The sequence below is a fragment of the Pristis pectinata genome, chromosome 19 (assembly GCF_009764475.1).
Source record: "Pristis pectinata isolate sPriPec2 chromosome 19, sPriPec2.1.pri, whole genome shotgun sequence".
NCBI classification, from domain to species: domain Eukaryota; kingdom Metazoa; phylum Chordata; class Chondrichthyes; order Rhinopristiformes; family Pristidae; genus Pristis; species Pristis pectinata.
The window spans coordinates 6,696,488-6,715,343 of record NC_067423.1 but is presented as its reverse complement, the minus strand read 5'-3'; the positions used below and the strand labels follow the sequence as shown (position 1 = coordinate 6,715,343).

At 47.8% G+C, this 18,856-nt stretch overlaps 1 protein-coding gene across 1 annotated transcript in view; it reads left to right on the top strand.

The window, feature by feature from the left end:
* Positions 1–9,971: 9,971 nt before the first annotated feature.
* Positions 9,972–18,856, top strand: part of itih5 (inter-alpha-trypsin inhibitor heavy chain 5) — a 57,240-nt gene continuing 48,355 nt past the window's right edge. Inside the window, exon 1 of the mRNA XM_052034130.1 lies at positions 9,972–9,995. Coding sequence (XP_051890090.1) covers positions 9,972–9,995 — 24 coding nt within the window. The remainder of the gene's footprint in view (positions 9,996–18,856) is intronic.

Here is an 18,856-nt window from a genome sequence, read left to right as displayed (position 1 = left end):
CAGTTCTCTTATAAGTTCACACAAAAAAAGCAACTCAAAAAGTTACATTAGAAGTTCCTCCCTTGATCCAATGATTACTTCGCCCTGGGCCACAGTCAATATTTGTACTGAGTGTGTTACCAAACGTCCAAATATGCTGTAGAGGTTGTACAAACATCAGGTTGTTCACTGGTACTTTTAGCAGATAACCACTGAAACCCTGATTGATTTATCTTTTGCTTTGCAGGCCCCTTGTAAATGCATTAAATGATATACCATGGGGTTCAAAGAATAAAGTGATCCCCACCACTGAGAGAAACCTACTGTATTTTATACATAAAAGTGGTAGAACATAAGAAAGAAAATGAGAAGGAAGCTACTTGGACCTTTGAGCTTGCTCGGCTGTTCAATAATCATGGTTGATCTTGTGCCACAGTCCAGTGTCCTGCGTGTTCTTTTCTTTCCTGATACCCTTACTGTCGGTAAGTCTGTGGACTTGAATATACTCATGTCTGAGCATCCAAGGCTCACCAGGTAGAGAACTCCAATGATTCCCAGTCCTCCTCATTTCTGTGGCCTTCTCCATATCCTGACGATGTTTCCCCTTGGTTCTAGACCCTGAGGAAACAACCCTTCCACCCCTGGTCAGAATCTTAATGCAATGAGACCATACTTTCTGCCAACTGGTCAATAAAATGCAACCAGATGGAACGCAACTGACTTGCAGCCCCTTTTGAAACATTTGATTGGCTTGAGGGCATTCCACAGTTGCCAAATCCCATGGAAGAACGATTTGTGCCACACAGCTCCAGGCTTCCAGATTCGTTTCTGACCTTCAGTGCTGCCCGTGTGGAGTTTGCACGTTCTCCCTGTGACCGCGTGAGATTCCCGCCCCCACCCCCCCACCGTGCTTGTGTTTCCTCCCACATCCGACGGACATGCAGGTTGGTGGATTAATTGGCTGCTAATTCACAGTGTGCAAGCTCCACTGGAGGTCAGGCTTAAACCCAGGTTACGGAACACCACTTGATTCTCAGTCCAGACTATCCAGTCGGCATAGAGTTCATACACGCCTCAGATATATGGTGGAGAGCATTCTGACTGGTTGATTGACGGGCTGGTCTGGAGATTCCAATGCGCAGGATCGAAAGAGGCTTGCAGAGGGTTGTACTTATATGTTGTGACATTTGTTGTAGCAATACAGTGCAAAGACATAAATACAATGCAAAGACATAAAATTACTATAAATTACAAAATAAATAAATAGTGCCATAAAAAAGGAATAACGAGGTAGTGTTCATGGGTTTATGGATCGTCCAGAAATCAGATGGCGGAGGGGAAGAAGCTGTTCCTAAATCGCTGAGTGTGGGTCTTCAGGATCCTGTACCTCCTCCCCGATGGTAGTAACGAGAAGAGGGCATGTCCTGGATGATGAGGGTCCTTAGTGATGGATACTGCATTCTTGAGGCTATGCTCCTTGATAGCGGGGAGGATTGTGCCCATGATGGAACTGGCTGAGTCTATAACCCTCTGCAGCCTCTTGCAATCCTGTGCATTGGAGCCTCCATACCAGACGGTGATACAACCAGAGTACTCTCCACCGTACATCTATGGAGATTTGCAAGATCTGGTGAGGTTTGGCATGTCACCAAATATTCTAACAAACTTCTACAGATGCCCTGTTGAAAGTATCCTGCCCTGTCCATCATGGACACAGCCCTCCCCACCATTGACTGCATCTACAGGAGGTGCTGCCTCGAGAAGGTGGCATCTATCATCAAAGATCCCCACCATCCGGGTCATGCCCTCTTCTTGCTGCTACCGTTGGGCAGGAGGTACAGAAGGCTGAAGTCCCACACCACCAGGTTCAGGAACAGCTATTTCCCTAAAACTATCAGGTTCTTGAACCCACCTGCACAACCCTAACCCCACCTCAGCAACAGAACACTATGGACCTCCTCTTGCACTGCCGTGAACTTGTTTCTAATTGTATTTTTGCACTAATGTCTTGCTTGGCACAGTTTTTTTCTTCACTGTCTCATATAATTTATGTACAGTTTGTGTATAATTTATGTCTGTAGCTATGTGCCTGTGATGCTGCTGCAAGCAAGTTTTTCATTGTACCTGTACCTCACTGTACCTGTGAACATGACAATAAACTCGACTTGACTTGACCTTGATAGATTTATGGATATTCAGGGAATGAGGAGAATTGGGAGTAGTGCCGGAACATGGGCCTGGGGTGGAGGATCAACCAAGAGCTTCATGAATGACAGAGTACATTGGAATGGCCAAATGTCTTCCTCTTGGCCCTGTGTCTCTTATGTCAGCGTATGGAAGAGTCACTCAAAAATGCGTCATACAACATGAAGTACTCAGCAGGTCAGGCAGCATCTGTGTAGAGGGGAGTTTGAGAGACAATGGTTTGCTGAGAAAGAAGTGGAAGGGAATGTTCTACTGGCAGCTAGCATGGATCCACTGGTCTGAATGGCCTCCTTCTGAGTCTATGAATTTATTCCATGATTTCTGTTGCACTTATTTTACTTCTTTCCCTTTGAGTCTTGCAAATAACAAGGTGTCGCGACTCACCGTCCGAGCAAGCCTTCGTCTTCCCCGAGCGACGGGGAGAACCCGCGTGTGGGAAAAGTTTGATGACGTAGCGCATACGTCATTTCCGTTTTCGTTGGGCGGGAACCGTTCCTCTTAAAAGGCCCACGCAAGGCGGGAAAATAAATCAGTTTGTTCTGCAGCCCACTGACTAGTGCCTTGCTTTCACATCGCGATAGCGGCCGCTGCATTGGTGACCCCGACAGTCCAAATGGATTTTGGACCCACACAATGGACGACAACGCAGCAGCTAACGCAGTGGCACTCAGGCTGCCCACCTTTTGGATGCTTCGGCCCAGCGTCTGGTTAGACCAGGCTGAAGCACAATTCCAACTTTGGCAGATCACCTCCGACTCCACAAAGTACTACCACGTGCTCAGCTCTCTGGACCAGGAGACAACCACCCAGGTCGGAGACTTCATCCAGTCTCCTCTGGAGGAGAATAAGTACCCGGCTTTCAAAGACCTTCTTATTTGGACCTTCGGCCTCTCCTGTCGTGAGCGCACCACCCGCCTGCTTCATCTCGACGGCCGGGGGGACAGATCCCCATCGGTCCTAATGAACGAGATGCTGGCCTTGGCTGAGGGACACAAGCCTTGCCTAATGTTTGAACAGGCCTTCCTCGAGCAACTACCCGATGACATTCACCTGCTGTTGGCCGACGCCGATTTCAGCAATCCACGTGAGGTAGCTGCCTGGGCAGATGTCCTGTGGAAGGCCAAACGTGAGAGCGGGTCATCCATCGGCCAAATCGCCAGGCCGTGAGCCCAACGCCCACCTAAACCAGTCCTAGCAACCGAGCAACCACACCCCAGAAACACAGATGACGACACTGGCAACCAGCTATGTTTCTGCCATCAGAGGTGGGAGGCGGAGGCCCGTCGATGCCGTCCACCCTGCAAGTTTCAGGGAAACGCCAGGGCCAGCCGCCGCTGATGGCTACGATGGCTGGCCACCAACACAGCCTATTCGTTCGGGACAAGCAGTCTGGGCGTCGTTTCCTCGTTGATACTGGAGCAGAGGTCAGTATTTTGCCCCTGACCGGCTGCGACACTCATAACGGCACAACGATACGGGCTTTTGGTACCCGTACAGTTCAATTACAATTCGGCGACAGCCATTTTACCTTGAACTTTACCCTTGCCGCCATCCCCCGGCCACTCCTGGGAGCCGATTTCCTTTGGGCCCACAGCCTGTTAGTCGACCTGTGAGGGAAGCGGCTAGTGCACTCCAGAACTTTCCAAACCTGCCCCCGGGAGAAGTCAGCTTACCAGCCCCGCGCCTGGACTCCGTTTCCCTGTCTGGAAATGAATTCACCAAGCTCCTAGCTGAGTTCCCATCGGTTTTGGCACTTCAGTTTACAAATTCGATGCCCAAACACAGGGTGCAGCACCACATCATTACCACAGGGCCACCCCTTCATGCCCAAGCACGACGACTACTTCCAGACAAGCTCCGCCTGGCAAAGGAAGAGTTCCACCGCATGGAGGAGCTGGGGATCGTTTGCAGGTCAGACAGCCCCTGGGCCTCCCCCCTGCACATGGTCCCCAAAGCCACCGGCGGGTGGAGGCCCTGCGGCGACTACCGCAGGCTGAATGACGCCACCACCCCGGACCGCTACCCCGTCCCTCACATCCAGGACTTCGCGGCAAACTTACACGGGGCCCACATCTTCTCCAAGGTGGACCTCGTCCAGGGATACCACCAAATCCTGGTCCACCCTGACGATGTCCCCAAAACTGCGCTTATCACTCCATTCGGCCTCTTCGAATTCCTTCGAATGCCGTTCGGCCTTAAAAACGCCGCGCAGACTTTCCAGCGGCTGATGGACGCGGTAGGCCGAGACCTGGACTTCGTGTTCATTTACTTAGATGATATACTAATTGCCAGCGGTGACTGCCAAGAACACCTTTCCCACCTCCGCCAACTGTACACCCGTCTCCGTGATTTCGGCCTCACTATCAACCTGACCAAGTGCCAATTCGGACTCGACTCTATCGATTTCCTCGGCCACAGAATCACCAGCGAAGGAGCAACACTCCTACCCGCCAAGGTAGACGCTATCTGCTATCTTGCCCATCCCAACACGGTCAAAGGCCTGCAGGAATTCCTGGGGATGGTCAACTTTTACCATCGGTTCATCCCTGCAGCAGCCAGTATCCTGCGCCCTTTGTTCTCGCTGATGTCTGGCAAGAGCAAGGACATCTCCTGGAACGACACGGCTGCAGCTGCTTTCATTAAGGCCAAGGACGCCCTGGTAGACGCCGCGATGCTTGTACACCCGAGGACAGACGTCCCAACCGCCCTCACGGTGGACGCATCCAACACCGCTGTTGGTGGAGTACTGGAACAACTAATCGAAGGCCGTTGGCAACTCTTGGCATTTTTCAGCAGGCACCTTAGACCACCCGAACTGAAATACAGCGCTTTTGATTGGGAGCTTCTAGCGCTGTACCTGGCGGTCCGGCATTTCCAGTACTTTTTAGAAGGCAGGCCTTTCACTGCTTTCACTGACCATAAGCCTTTGTCCTTTGCCTTCTCCAAGGTCTCCAGTCCCTGGTCAGCTTGTCAGCAGTGACATTTGTCCTACATTTCCGAATTCACAACGGATGTCCAACATGTCTCTAGAAAGGACAATGTCGTTGCTGACGCGCTTTCCAGAGAGACCATCCACAGCCTGTCCCTGGGTGTAGACTATATGGTGCTGGCTGACGCACAGCAAGCCGACGACGAGCTGCCCAGCTACAGAACCGCAGTCTCGGGCCTGCAGCTCAAAGATTTCTTAGTTGGTCCAGGTCAGCAGACCCTCCTTTGCGACATCGCAACAGGTCAACCCCACCCTATAGTTCCTGCAGCCTGGCGGAAACGCATTTTCGACTCGGTACACGGGTTGGCGCACCCGTCCATCAGATCAACTGTCCAACTGGTCGCCAGCAAGTTCGTCTGGCGTGGCCTGGGTAAAAAGGTCAGTGAGTGGGTTGGGACTTGTCCGCACTGCCAGACATCAAAAATCCAACGACACACCAAGGTCCCGCCACAGCAGTTCGAGCCTACCCGTAGAAGGTTTGACCACATCCATGTCAACCTTGTTGGTCCTTTGCCAGTTTCAAGAGGAGCCCGGTACCTCCTTACCATTGTGGACCGGTTCACGAGGTGGCCAGAGGCAACCCCTCTATCCAACATCACAACTGATTCCTGCACCCGGGTGCTACTCACAACTTGGATCTCATGTTTTGGTGTTCTGGCCCACATCACTTCAGGCAGGGGCACCCAGTTTACCTCCAGCCTCTGGTCTGCATTAGCGAACATGCTAGGGACACAGCTGCACACCACCATGGCCTACAACTGTCAATCAAACAGGTTGGTGGAATGTTTCCACCGCCATCTGAAATCAGCCCTGATGGCCTGCCTGAAAGGTCCTAACTGGGCCCATGAACTGCCTTGGGTCCTGCTCGGCATACGCACTGCCCCCAAGGAAGATCTCCACGCTTCATCAGCTGAACGGTGTACAGTGCGCCCCTGGTCGTCCCAGGGGATTTCATACCCGCCCTTCAGGGCCAAGAGGAACAACTCACGGCAGTCCTGGAAAGACTGCGCGAGAGGCTCGGCAGCTTGGCACCGATTCCCACTTCGCGGCATGGTCAAGCCCCATCCTGTGAGCCCAAGGAACTACGAGACTGTAAGTTTGTTTTCGTTCGCAGGGGCACACCCCATGCACCGTTGCAACGACCATACGAGGGGCCGTTACGGGTCATCAGGAATAATGGGTTCACTTTATTTTGGACACTGGGGGCAAGGAAGAGGTCTTCACGATGGACTGCCTCAAACCGGCCCATTTTGATCTACAACAACCGGTCGAGGTCCCAACACCGCGACGCAGAGGCCGACCTCCTAAGCAACGGCTAGCACAGCCCGCGAACCTTGGGGACCGTATCGCTGGATCTGGGGGGGGAGCTGTGTAGCGACTCATTGTCCGAGCAAGCGAATCGGCTTGGCGGTAGGATCGTGTGTCGTCGGAGCGGCGAGGCCCAAGATGGCGTTGGGCCTTCGTCTTCCCCGAGCGACGGGGAGAACACGCACGCGGGTAAAGCTTGATGATGTAGCACATACGTCATTTCCGTTTTCGGTGGGCGGGAACCGTTCCTCTTAAAAGGCCCGCGCAAGGCGGGAAAATAAATCAGTTTTTGTTCTGCAGCCCACCGACTAGTGTCTTGCTTTCACATCACGGTAGTAGCCGCTACAAAGGGATAAATCTGACTATACCTCTGGCATGCTGCAAAGAATCTACCATGTGTCAGAACAGTCTGATCACCATACAGAGAGGACAAAAGCAAAGAGTTCAAAGGTTCTGGTGATACAGATGGCAGGCAAACTCAAGTGAATGTTAATGATTTATAAATCCGTCTCATTGGAAAGTGCACCAAAAGAATTTTAGCAAGCAAGTCTCAAGCCATATTTTAACCTGATCATGTTCGCTTGGTTATCTACAGACTTTTCTTTTTAAACATTTTCATGGAAAACTAACATTTGTAATTAAAAGTATCATATCAGTGGAATATCACTGATCATATCAGTGGAATTACTTCCACTTTGGTTGTTTTCCAACTATTATTTCATGTCATACAGTGAATCCGATTAAATTGAGAAAACTCTTAAATGAACCAAGAATTCACTAAAGTGCTTGATGATGATTGATCTTGATTGATGAGTTTCCCCTGTTGCTTGCTTGAGGATATGTTGACTTGAAGAAAGGATGACTAAAATGCCAAAACATACTCCAACCAGTTAGGTGATATCTAAACTTTGTTCAGGCTAATCTAATTTGATTACCAACATCCAGTGTCAATTAAACGTGCCACCAGTACTCTGAAGGAGCCCAGCACTCCAGAGAGAGTAACAGCGAGAGAGTTGCTGTCAGTCTGATTAAAGGTTACATTGAAACCAGATCTGCTCTCTCAGGTAGATCTAAAGGTTCACACTACACTATTCTGAACAGGAGTTGAGGACTTACCTCCAGGGTCCTGGTTGATGGTTAAGCCTCATCCAACATTTCTGCAGCAGGTTGTCCAGATTGATATTTGTGGGATCTTGCTGTGCACAAATAAGTTGCCCTCCGTCACAACAATGCCTATTCTTCAAAAGTACCTTGTTGCCTGTGACGTGCTTTGGGAGGTTTAGAAAAGACGTGAAAGGTGCAATATAAATTCAGGTGTTTCATTTTCGATGACCCAAGCACTTTTGTTTTATGCTAATGGCATAAAACTGACATAAAAATAAAATTAGAGCTGAGATTTTCTGGAAATTAATGGTAAAAAATTATTTCTACTTTAATAATTGTGATTTTTCAGTATATAGTACAGCCTGAAGTTATTGTGAAACCAATGAAAAATATTAGAGACACAAGAGACCGCAGATGCTGGAATCTGGAACAATCTGCTGGAGGAACTCAGCGGGTCAGAGGAAGGAATTGTTGGACATGTCAGAATAAAAAATATCTTTATCATTCTTGGAACATAAACGTAGCTGGCAAAGGCAGTATTTATTACCATTCACCAATTGCCCTTGAGAAGATAGTGGTGAGCTATCACAGCAGGTGAAGGCACTCGTATTTGGAGATGAGAATACATATCTAAGAATTGGCTCTAACAAAGTGTCCCATGTGTCTTCCGATGTCATTTCAAATAGGCTTTTTAATCTGGCTGACCTTTTCCTTTCAAATTTCACATTCTAATTGGCCGCGCTATTGAAAGCACAAATGCTAAGGTTTTTAACTCTGCAGGTCTAAGTGGGTGGGTACAGCATAGGTTTCCCCTGGGAGTTCTGGTGTCTTCCCATGTCCCAAGGATGTGCTGGTTGGTAGGTTTCTTGGCCATTGTAAATTATTCCTAGTGCAGTTGGGTGGCAGGAGAAGCGAGGGGATTTAATGGGCATGTGAGAAAGAACAGAATCGAGGGAGATAGGTGAGGGTGTTAACATCTTTGATGACATGTCCTGGGCCCAACACATTGATACAATCATGAAAAAGGCCCACCAGTCCCTCTACTTTCTTAGAAGGTTAAAGAGATTTGGCATGTCACTGAATACTCCAACAAACTTCTACAGATGCACAAAGTATCCTGACTGGTTGCATCATGGCCTGGTATGGTACTTCCAACACACAGGAATGAAAGAGGCTGCAGAGAACAGTGGACGCAGCCCAGTCCATCATAGGCACAGCCCTTCCCACCATTGACAGCATCTACAGGAGGTGCTGCCTCAGGAAGGCGGTATCTGTCATCAAGGATCCCCACCATCCAAGCCATGCCCTCTTCTCACTGCTACCATCGGGCAGGAGGTACAGAAGCCTTAAGTCCCACACTACCAGGTTCAGGAACTTTCCTACAACCATCAGGTTCTTGAATCAATTTGCACAACCCTAATCTTACTTCAGCAACAGAACACCGCAGACCATCTCTTGCAAGACCATGGACTTGTCTACCATTGTGTCTTTGTTTTGTTTTTGCACTAAGGTCTTGCTTTTGCACAGTATTTTTTTCACAGTGTGGTATAACGTTATGTATAATTTATGTATAATTTATGTATAATTTATGTTCAGGTGAGAAAAGAGTTGGCGGAGATGCGTGAAATGTTGCTGGCGGTTGCTGCTGGCGATCAAGATGTCATCGAGGTATAAGAAGACGAAGTCAAGGTCGCACCCGACCGCGTCTGTCAGTCATTGGAAGGACTGAGCAGCGTTCTTGAGGCCAAAGGGCATCCAGACGAATTCAAAGAGGCCGAAAGGTCTGATCAGTGTCGTATTTGGAATGTCGTCCGGATGCACTGGGATCTGGTGATACCCACGGACGAGGTCGACCTTGGAAAAAATGGACTGCCCGTGCAGGTTGGCAGCGAGGTCATGAATATGCGGCACGGGGTACCGGTCCAGGGTAGTAATGTTGTTGAGGAATCAGTAATCGCTGTAGGGTCGCCAGCCTCCGGCTGCCTTGGGGACCATGTGTAGTGGAGAGGCCCATGGGCTGTCCGACCTGCGGATGATCCCCAACCCCTCCATTCTTTTGAATTCTTCTTTCGCGAGGCGGAGCTTGTCCGGGGGTAGCTGCTGGGCGCGGGCGTGGAGGGGAGGGCCCTGGGTGGGGATGTGATGCTGGACACCGTGCTTGGGCAAGGTGGTGGAGAACTGGAGCGTTAGTACGGACGGGAACTCTGCCAGGACCCTGGCGAACTTGTTGGTCGATGTGGTGACAGAGTCGAGGTGTGGGGCCGGTAGCTTGGCCTCACCCAACGAGAACGTTTGGAAGGTCTTGGCATGGACCAAACGCTTACCCTGCAGGTCAACCAGCATACTGTTGGCGCAAAGGAAGTCTGCCCCGAGGAGTGGTTGCGCGATGGAGGCCAGGATGGACTTCCAAGTAAAGTTGCAGGTGCCGAACTGGAGGTGCACGAAATGGGTGCCAAAGGTCCGGATGGTGCTGCCGTTGGCGGCTCTGAGGACGGGTCCTGGTGTGCAGTTGCGAGTCTTGTGGCTGTTGGGAGGTATGACGCTGACTTTGGCTCCGGTGTCCACCAGGAACCGACGTCTGGAACGTCTGTCCCACACATGCAAGAGGCTATCCGGGTGGCCAGCTGCCATAGCCATCAGTGGCGGCTGGCCCTGGCATTTCCTGGAAACCTGCATGGTGGTCAGCATCTGCGGGTGTCAGCGCCCCACTGCTGGTGGTAGAAACACCATTGGTTGGTCAGTGTCTCAGACCTGGTGGCGAGTGAGGTGCGTTCAATTGCCGGGTCCGGCCTGCTGGGCCACTGGGTATGTGGCATGGCAACGCGCTCGACGGACGCCCTGCTCTCCTTTATCGCTTGCCAAAGGACATCTGCCCAGGCAGCCACCTTCTGGGGGTCGCTGAAGTCGGCATCCGCCAGGAGCAGGTGGATGTCGTTGGGTAACTGCTCCAGAAAGGCCTGCTCAAACATCAGGCAGGGTTTGTGGCCGTCTGCCAGGGCCAACATCTCGTTCATGAGCGCAGAGGGGGTCTGTCACCCAACCCATTGAGGTGGAGGAGGCAGGAGACCCATTCGCATCAGGAAAGGCTGAAAGTCTCAAGAAGGGGGGTCTTGAACTTATTGTACTTCTCCTCCAGTGGCGCCTGGATGAAGTCCTTGACCTGGGCTGTGGTGTCTTGGTCGAGGGCACTCACCACGTAGTAGTACTTGGTGTCGTCCCTGGTGATCTGGCGAATCTGGAACCAGACACAAGGCCTGAGGGTCCAGAAGGTGGGCAGTTTAAGGGCTACTGCCTGTACCTCTTGTTGTGCAGACATTGTGGGTCCAAAAACTAGCTACACACTACAAAATGAAGACACAGAGTTGCTGGTTTGAAATCAGAAGTCGAACGAACGACAGGGGTGCGGTACGCCTTTAATATCTGAAAACTTCCCGCGCTACAGTTCCCGTGCTGATGTCAGGCGCAGGTCACCTGACCTTCCCGCGCGCGGGCTTTCTTCGACGATGGAGAAGAAGGAGGGCCCTGCGCCATCCTGGATTGGGGCCTCCGGCGACGTTCATGATGTCGGGAGCCGGTTCAATGCCGGTACAGTGAGTCGCTACAGTAGACACAATAATATCTGTTCCTGTTCCTGGGCTGCACTGTTCCATATTTAATCCCATGTCAGAAGTCGGGGAATTAGAAAGCTGGAATTGGTAATGGCCTATTGGATTGTTGTAAAAACAAATGCCTGGTTCACTGCTGTGTAGGAAATCTGCCCTCTTTTCCAAGTCTGTGTGAAGATGTGATTTCAGGATCCACAAAATGTGGTTGACTCCTAGCTGCCCTCCTGTGGTTAGGTAGGGATGTACAACAGATAAATGTCAGCATTATGAGCATCACCATGTTCTGTGCATGAATAGTTCCCAGGAAATGTAAGTCCAGTGGACTATTTGGAGAGGCTGAAAGGTTTGTAGAGGGAATTGCAAAGCTCAGGGAAGGCAAGTCTGTCAATGATGGGGATATGTTGGAGCTGAAAACAGGAGGATCTTTGACATCCTGGAGTATTGCACTACTTGAGTAACAGATGATAGACCCTCTGCACAAATCTGTGCTAACGGTCCAACACAGCTGCAGTCTGTACTCTGGCTAACTTCAGCAGTTTTTCCTCATGGTGCTAATTGGACTAAGAATTCAGCTTCAGTTGATCAGTCTCTCTTCTGGAACCTGAAGTGAGTGAACACAGGCAGCAAGACACATGGACGAGGGGTAATTGGTCCAATGGGATCCTGTTTCCCCATTTTTCCAAACATTTATAAATCCATGCAAAAGTACTGGAAGGTTTTTTGCTTCCTTAAGTCTTATTACATACTGATTCAAAAAAAAACAAGAACTTCTCTTTCTCTGAAACAAATAATTCCCTTGTGCAATGTCTCTGCCAACACATGACAATTTAAAAGTTTTCTGTTTTAACACAGGCAAAACACACAAAGGTTATGTTTTAATCCACACGGTAGGAAACTGCCAGCAGAAACTTCGTCATTATTCCTTAAAAGTGTCCTTGAAATACTTTGATTAGAAGAAGTACTTATCGTAAAAACTGATTAAGAAGGAATGAGAGACTCCAGGTAACTAATGTTTAATGCATGGCGCCTTTCTTCTATAACTGGGACCAGTAGTAAGTCATTTTTAAAAGTCATTTTATCTGCATTGGAAGAAGTCAGTTTCAAAGCATGCGTTTTCCCCCTTTACTGAGACCAGGCGTTAACCAAACTGTATACAGCAGTAGCAGAGTATTGTCAGCAAGTGAGTATGCCAGAGGCTATCTGCCACACAGGAGACAGGACTATCAGTGGGCAAAAGCCTGTTTTAATTGAGGATTTCATTTTGAAAGAAAACTCCACTGTGCAATCTGCACATTAATGCAGATTTGCAGTATGCTGAAAAGTGAAACGGTACAAACTTAAACACACTTGCCATATTTCCTATCTGTTAGGTAACAGCAGGTGACCCCTGGCACCATCAGCTGGTGGCTAAGGATTATTAACATACCTCCAAAGTGGTGAATGTCTGCTCCCAGGTAAATGCAAGAAAGATTCCATGTTCAAAGCTGTTTTTACCGAATGGAGGAATTTAGTAAATAATAATGTAACTGGATTATCCAGAAGTTTTTAGTAAATATTAAACAGTAGCTGGTCTTTCTTTTCATCTGAATAGGGGCAAAGAACTATCAGATGCTTCCTTTAATCTTGTATTGTTTGTCTAAAAGAAATCTCAGATGACTCCACAATAGGAAGAATAGATAGCTGGTGAATGGATAGATGAATAGTTTTAAGTACAGAAAATTAAAGACAGGAAATTGTCCACATTAATATAAAACCATCTCACAACTTCTTTTTATTTTTTCATTTCTTGAGATCAGGGATCTGGGCGTCACAGACGAGGAAAGTATTTTTGGCCTGTACCTGATTGTCCTTGAGAAGGTGGAGGTGAGCTATATTCTCAAATCTCTCTACCTCGGTAAAGAAGCCAACATAATCAAAGACCCCACGCACCCCGGACATTCCCTCTTCTCTCCCTTCCCATTTGGCAGAAGACACAAAAGCCTGAAAACACATAGCACCAGGCTCAAGGACAGCTTCTATCCCGCTGTTATAAAACTATTGATCGGTCCCCAAGTACGATAAGATGGATTCTTGACCTCACAATCTATCTCGTTATGACCTTGCACTTTATTGTCTGCCTGCACTGCACTTTCTCTGTAACTGTAACACTTTATTCTGCATTCTGTTATTGTTTTCCCTTGTACTACCTTAAGGCACTGATGTGCTGAAGTGATCTGTATGGATGGCATGCAAAACAAAGTTTTTCACTGTGCCTTGGTACATGTGAGAATAATAAACCAATTTACCAATTTGCCAATCACTGCAGTCCTTCTGGTGAAGGTGCACCCACAGTGCTATTGGGGAGGCAGTTCTAGGATTTACACCCAGCAGTGATATAGTGCCATGTCAGGTTGGTCTGTTACTTGGAAGGGAACATTCAGTTGGTGGCATTTCTCAAACTATATCATGTTTAAACTTAGAAAAAAATTAGGAGTGGCACTGTTGATTCTTCACTTAAATTTGAGGAAGTTTGGAGTCCATTCATTCAACATTTTCATATCATGTAGATCCCTTTTCAATAATCTTTGAATTTAGAGGAGTGGAAGTGACAACATAATAATGCTCTTTGTTCATCGAGAAATATCAGTCTGTAGTGGCTACCGCGATGCAAAAGTAAGACATTAGTCGGTGGGCTGCAGAACAAAACTGATTTATTTTCCCGCCTTGCGTAGGCCTTTTAAGAGGAATGGTTCCCGCCCACCGAAAACAGAAATGACGTATGCGCTACGTCGTCAAACTTTTCCCACGCACGGGTTCGGGGAGGACAAAGGCCCAGCGCCATCTTGGGCCTCGCTGCTCCGATGATGCGTGACCCGACCGCCGAGCCAGCTCACTTGCTCGGACGGTGCGTCGCTACGTCCAGTTTTTTTTCTTTTGAAATTTTTGCTTTAATTTGTTTCGTTTTATTACTTACAATTTTTTTTCAATTTGGGTTTTTTTAAATATAATAAATCTTTTTCTTTCTCCTTTTGACTTTCTTTTTGTAATATATTTGTTTACCAAGAAACCGTGGGGCCTAGAATTTTTTTTTATTCTTTATGATTATATATGTCATGATTGTCCTCTCGATCTCTTTGTATCATGTGTTGTTGGTGTAGATAAGATGGCTAACTGCAGTGCATTTGAACTGCAGTTGAATGTACACAATGCAGCCACTGTGTACTGGTCATGTAGGAAATGAACACTAAGGATGGTGCATAGGGTAAAAATTAATCTCACCCCATGGTCCAGAATGTTAATACTTGGGTCTTGATGGTTGTAGTGAATGGTAGGGCAATTGTCCTGGCAATGATTATTGCCCAACACTTTTGTGGCGCCTTCGTTCATAACAGCCCGTGTCTGAACGATGTCAATGTTTTGCTGCATGCACGTATGGGCTGCTTCATTTGTTAGAGTGTTGTGAATGGAATTGCACATTGTGAATCATTGGTGAACATCCGTACTTCTGACTTTGGAAGGAAGGTCATGGGGTCATAGAATCATAAAGTCAAACAGCACAGAAAAAGGGCCCTTCAGTACACCATGTCCATGCGGACCATCAACTACCCTTCCATTCTCATCCCGTTTACCTGCACTTGCTCCATAGCTTTCTACATCTCGGCAATTCAAGTGCTCATCCAGATACTTCATTAATGTTGTGAGAGTCTCTGCCTCCACCACCCCCTCTGGCAGTGCACTCCAAGCTCCAAACGACCTCTGGGTGAAAAAATTCTTCTTCAGGTCCTTTCTAAACCTTTTGCCCTTTATTCTAGACCTATGCTCTCTTGTTTTGGGTACTTCTGCCATGGGGAAAGGTTGCTGACTCACTACCCTACCTAATCCCCTCACAACTGTGTTCACCTCTAGCAAGACCCTCTCAGTCCTGTCTGCTTCAAGTAAAACAAACCCAATCCCATAACAATGATGAAGCATCTGAAGGTGGTTGGGCCCAGGACACCACTCTGAGGAACTCATGCAGTTTTGTCCTGGCATTAGGTTAATTGAGGTATAACCATCCTTTGGTGTGTCTTCTCCTTGCTGCCCAATGGGTTCGATTGTGTCAAGGTGGTGATATCTCACTTTGTCAAGTGCAGCCTTGATGTCTAAGTCAGTCACTTTCACCTTGCCTCTCACATTTACCTCTGTGGTACATGATTGGACACAGGATGGTCCTGGAAAACCCAAAATACAAAAAGTGTGTTGGATTTTGATCAGTCAATCATGCTTGATGACTCCTTCCACCATTTTGCTGATGGAATGAATCAGAATCAGAATCAGATTTTTTATTACTGACATATGAGGTGAAATTTGTTGCTTTGTGGCAGTAGTACAGTGCAAGATCTATAAATTACAAAGATAAATAAATAGTTCAAAAGAAAAGGATTAATGAGGTAGTGTTCATAGGTTCATGGACCGTTCAGCAATCTGATGGCAGAGGGGAAGAAGCTGTTCCTGAATCATTGAGTGTGGGTTTTCAGGCTCCTTTACCTCCTCCCCGATGGTGGTAATGAGAAGAGGGCATGTCCTGGATGGTGAGGGTCCTTAATTATAGATGCTGCCTTCTTGAGGCACCGCCTCTTGAAGCTGTCCTCAATGGTGGGGAGGGTCGTGTCCATGATGGAGCTGGCTAAGTCTACTACCCTCTGCAGCCTCTTGTGATCCTGTGCATTGGAGCCTCCATACCAGGCTGTGATGCAACCAGTAAGAATGCTCTCCACTGTACGTCTGTAGAAATTTATAAGACTCTTTGGTGACAGACCAAATCTCGTCAAGCTCCTCACAAAGTAGCGCTTCATGATTGGATACAATCCAGTGCAGAGTGGATTGAACTTGTTCTCCAGTTTGTGAACACAACATACCAGGGCAATTTTCCATACTGTTGGGTAGACGTCAGTGTTGTAACTATAGAGGTACACCTGTGAAATGGGCATCAAGGGGAAACACGGCAATGGCTGGAGTCATTTGGAAATTGGTGCTTCTTGGAGGTCAACCATCCCAGACCAAGGACATCATTGCAATTGCTTCTTATGGGAAACATCTGGCACCCGACGTTCTTCAGGTGCTTCAGCAATGCCCTGTCTTCCATTATAGTCAAGAGTGGGGATATTAGTCAACAATTGCACATTTTATTTGCAACCTCTTGGCAAATGAACCAGTCCGCGCTCACATGATGGAAGACCCACACAGGATTCAGATAAGTGATAAGTGGCAAGTAACATGGATACCACAAATACCAGGCAACGACCATCTCCAGTAATAGAGACTCTAACCACCTACCCTTGATAGTCGGTGGCAATACCACTGCCAAGTCCAACCAGCACCTCTACTTCCTCAGGAGGCTAAAGAAATTTGGCTTGTCCCCTTTGACTCTCACCAACTTTTACCAATGCACCATAGAAAGCATCCTATCTGGATGTATCACATCTTGGTACGGCAACTGATCTGCCCAGGACTGCAAGAAACTGCAGAGAGTTGTGGACACAGCCCAGTGCATCATGGACACCAGCCTCCCCTCCTTGGACTCTTGTCTTTACCTCTCGTTGTCTTGGTGAAGCAGCCAGCATAAACGAAGACCCCACCCACCCTGGTCATTCTCTCTTCTCTCCTCTTCCATCGGGTAGAAGATACAGGTGCCTGAGGGCATGTACCACCCGACTTAAGGACAGCTTCTACCCCACTGTGATAAGACTATTGAACGGTTCCTTTATACGATGAGCTGGACTATGACCTCACACCTTATTGCACTGCACTTTCTCTGTAGCTGTGACACTTTACTCTGTACTGTTATGGTTTTTACCTGTACTACATCAATGCACTCTGTACTAACCCAATGTAACTGCACTGTGTAATGAATTGACCTGTATGATTGGTATGCAAGACAAGTTTTTCATTGTACTTCGGTACAAGTGACAATAATAAACCAATACCAATACCAATACCAACATCAACATCCATGGGAGGGTTCACCATTGACAAGAAACTCAACTAAATACTATGGCTATGAGAGCAGGTCAGTGAGGGAACTCACCTGCTGCCTTTTCATCATCAACAAGTGAGGATCGTGATGGAATGTTCTTCACTTGCTTATTTGAGAATTTATTCTAGAAACTCAACACCATCCAGGACAAAGCAGCCCGCTTGATTGGCATCTCATGAACCTTAAACATTAATTGCCTCCATCACCGGTACACAGTGGCCATAGGGTGCACCAACTAGCAAGTGCACTGCAGTTACCCAGCAAGAGTTCTCCGATAACACCTCCCAAACTCATAACCTCTACCGCCAAGAAGGGCAAAGGCAGCAGGCTCTCGGGAACGCCGGCCCCTTTATGCCATCCTAACTTGGAAAACGATCACAGCTCTTTCATCATCGCTGGGTGTGAACCCTGGAACTCCCTACCCTGTAATATTTGGGAGGAGCCTCACTAGGAGCAGTGCACTGGTTTATCTTCTCAGCTAGGGATGGGCAGTAAATGCTGGCCTTGCCAGTGTTGACCACATTCTGTAACATGATTCAATGAAAAAAAATTCTCTTGAGTATTTCACTCACCATAAGACCAAACAACATAGGAGAAGAATTAGGCCATTCGGCCCATCAAGTCTGTTCCATCATTCAATCATGGCTGATTTTTATTTTTCAACCCCATTCTCCCACCTTCTCCCTGTAACTCTTAACTCCCTCACCAATCAAGAAACTGTCAGTCTCTGCCTTAAATGCAGCCAATGGCTTGGCCTCCACAGCCCTCTGTGGCAACGAATTCCACAGATTCACCACCCTCTGGCTGAAGAAATTCCTCCTCATCTCCATTTTAAAGGGACATCCCTTTATTCTGAGGCTGTGCCCTTGGATCCTAGATTCTCCTGCTGATGGAGACATCCTCTCCACGTCCACTCTATCCAGGCCTTTCAGTATCCAGTAGGTTTCAGTGAGATCCCCCCTCATCCTCTGAACTCCATTTGAGTACAGACCCAGAGACATCAAATGCTCCTCATAGGTTAACCCTTTCATTCCTGAGATCATTCTTGTGAACCTCCTCTGGACCCTCTCCAGGGCCAGCACATCCTTCCTTAGATACGGGGCCCAAAATTGCTCACAATATTCCAAATGCAGTCTGACCAATGCATTATAAAGCCTCAGCAGTACATCCTTGCTTTTATGTTCTAGTCCTCTCAAAATGAATACTAACTTTGCATTTTCCTTCTTTACTACTGACTCAACCTGCAAGTTAACCTTGAGGGAATCCTGCACTAGGAGTCCCAAGTCCATTTGCACCTCTGATTTCTGAATTCCCTCCCAATTTAGAAAATAGTCTGCACCTTTATTCTTTCTACCAAAGTGCATGACCATACACTTCACTATGTTGTATTCCATCTGCCACTTCTTTGCCCAGTCTCCCAACCTGTCCAAGTCCTTCTGCAGACTCCCTGCCTCCGTGGCACTACCTGCCCTTCCACCTGTCTTGGTTGATCAGATTACCTTCTCTCATTAATGAGCTGTTACAGGGGTAAACAGTGCAAACCTTCTGTGCAGCCTATGCTTCACAAACAGCTGTATGATGATATTGTTACTGGATAAGCAGTGAGAAGACCTGCACTAATATCCAGAGGCATGAGTTTAAATTTTATTGCAGCAGTTGGGGAATTTAAAT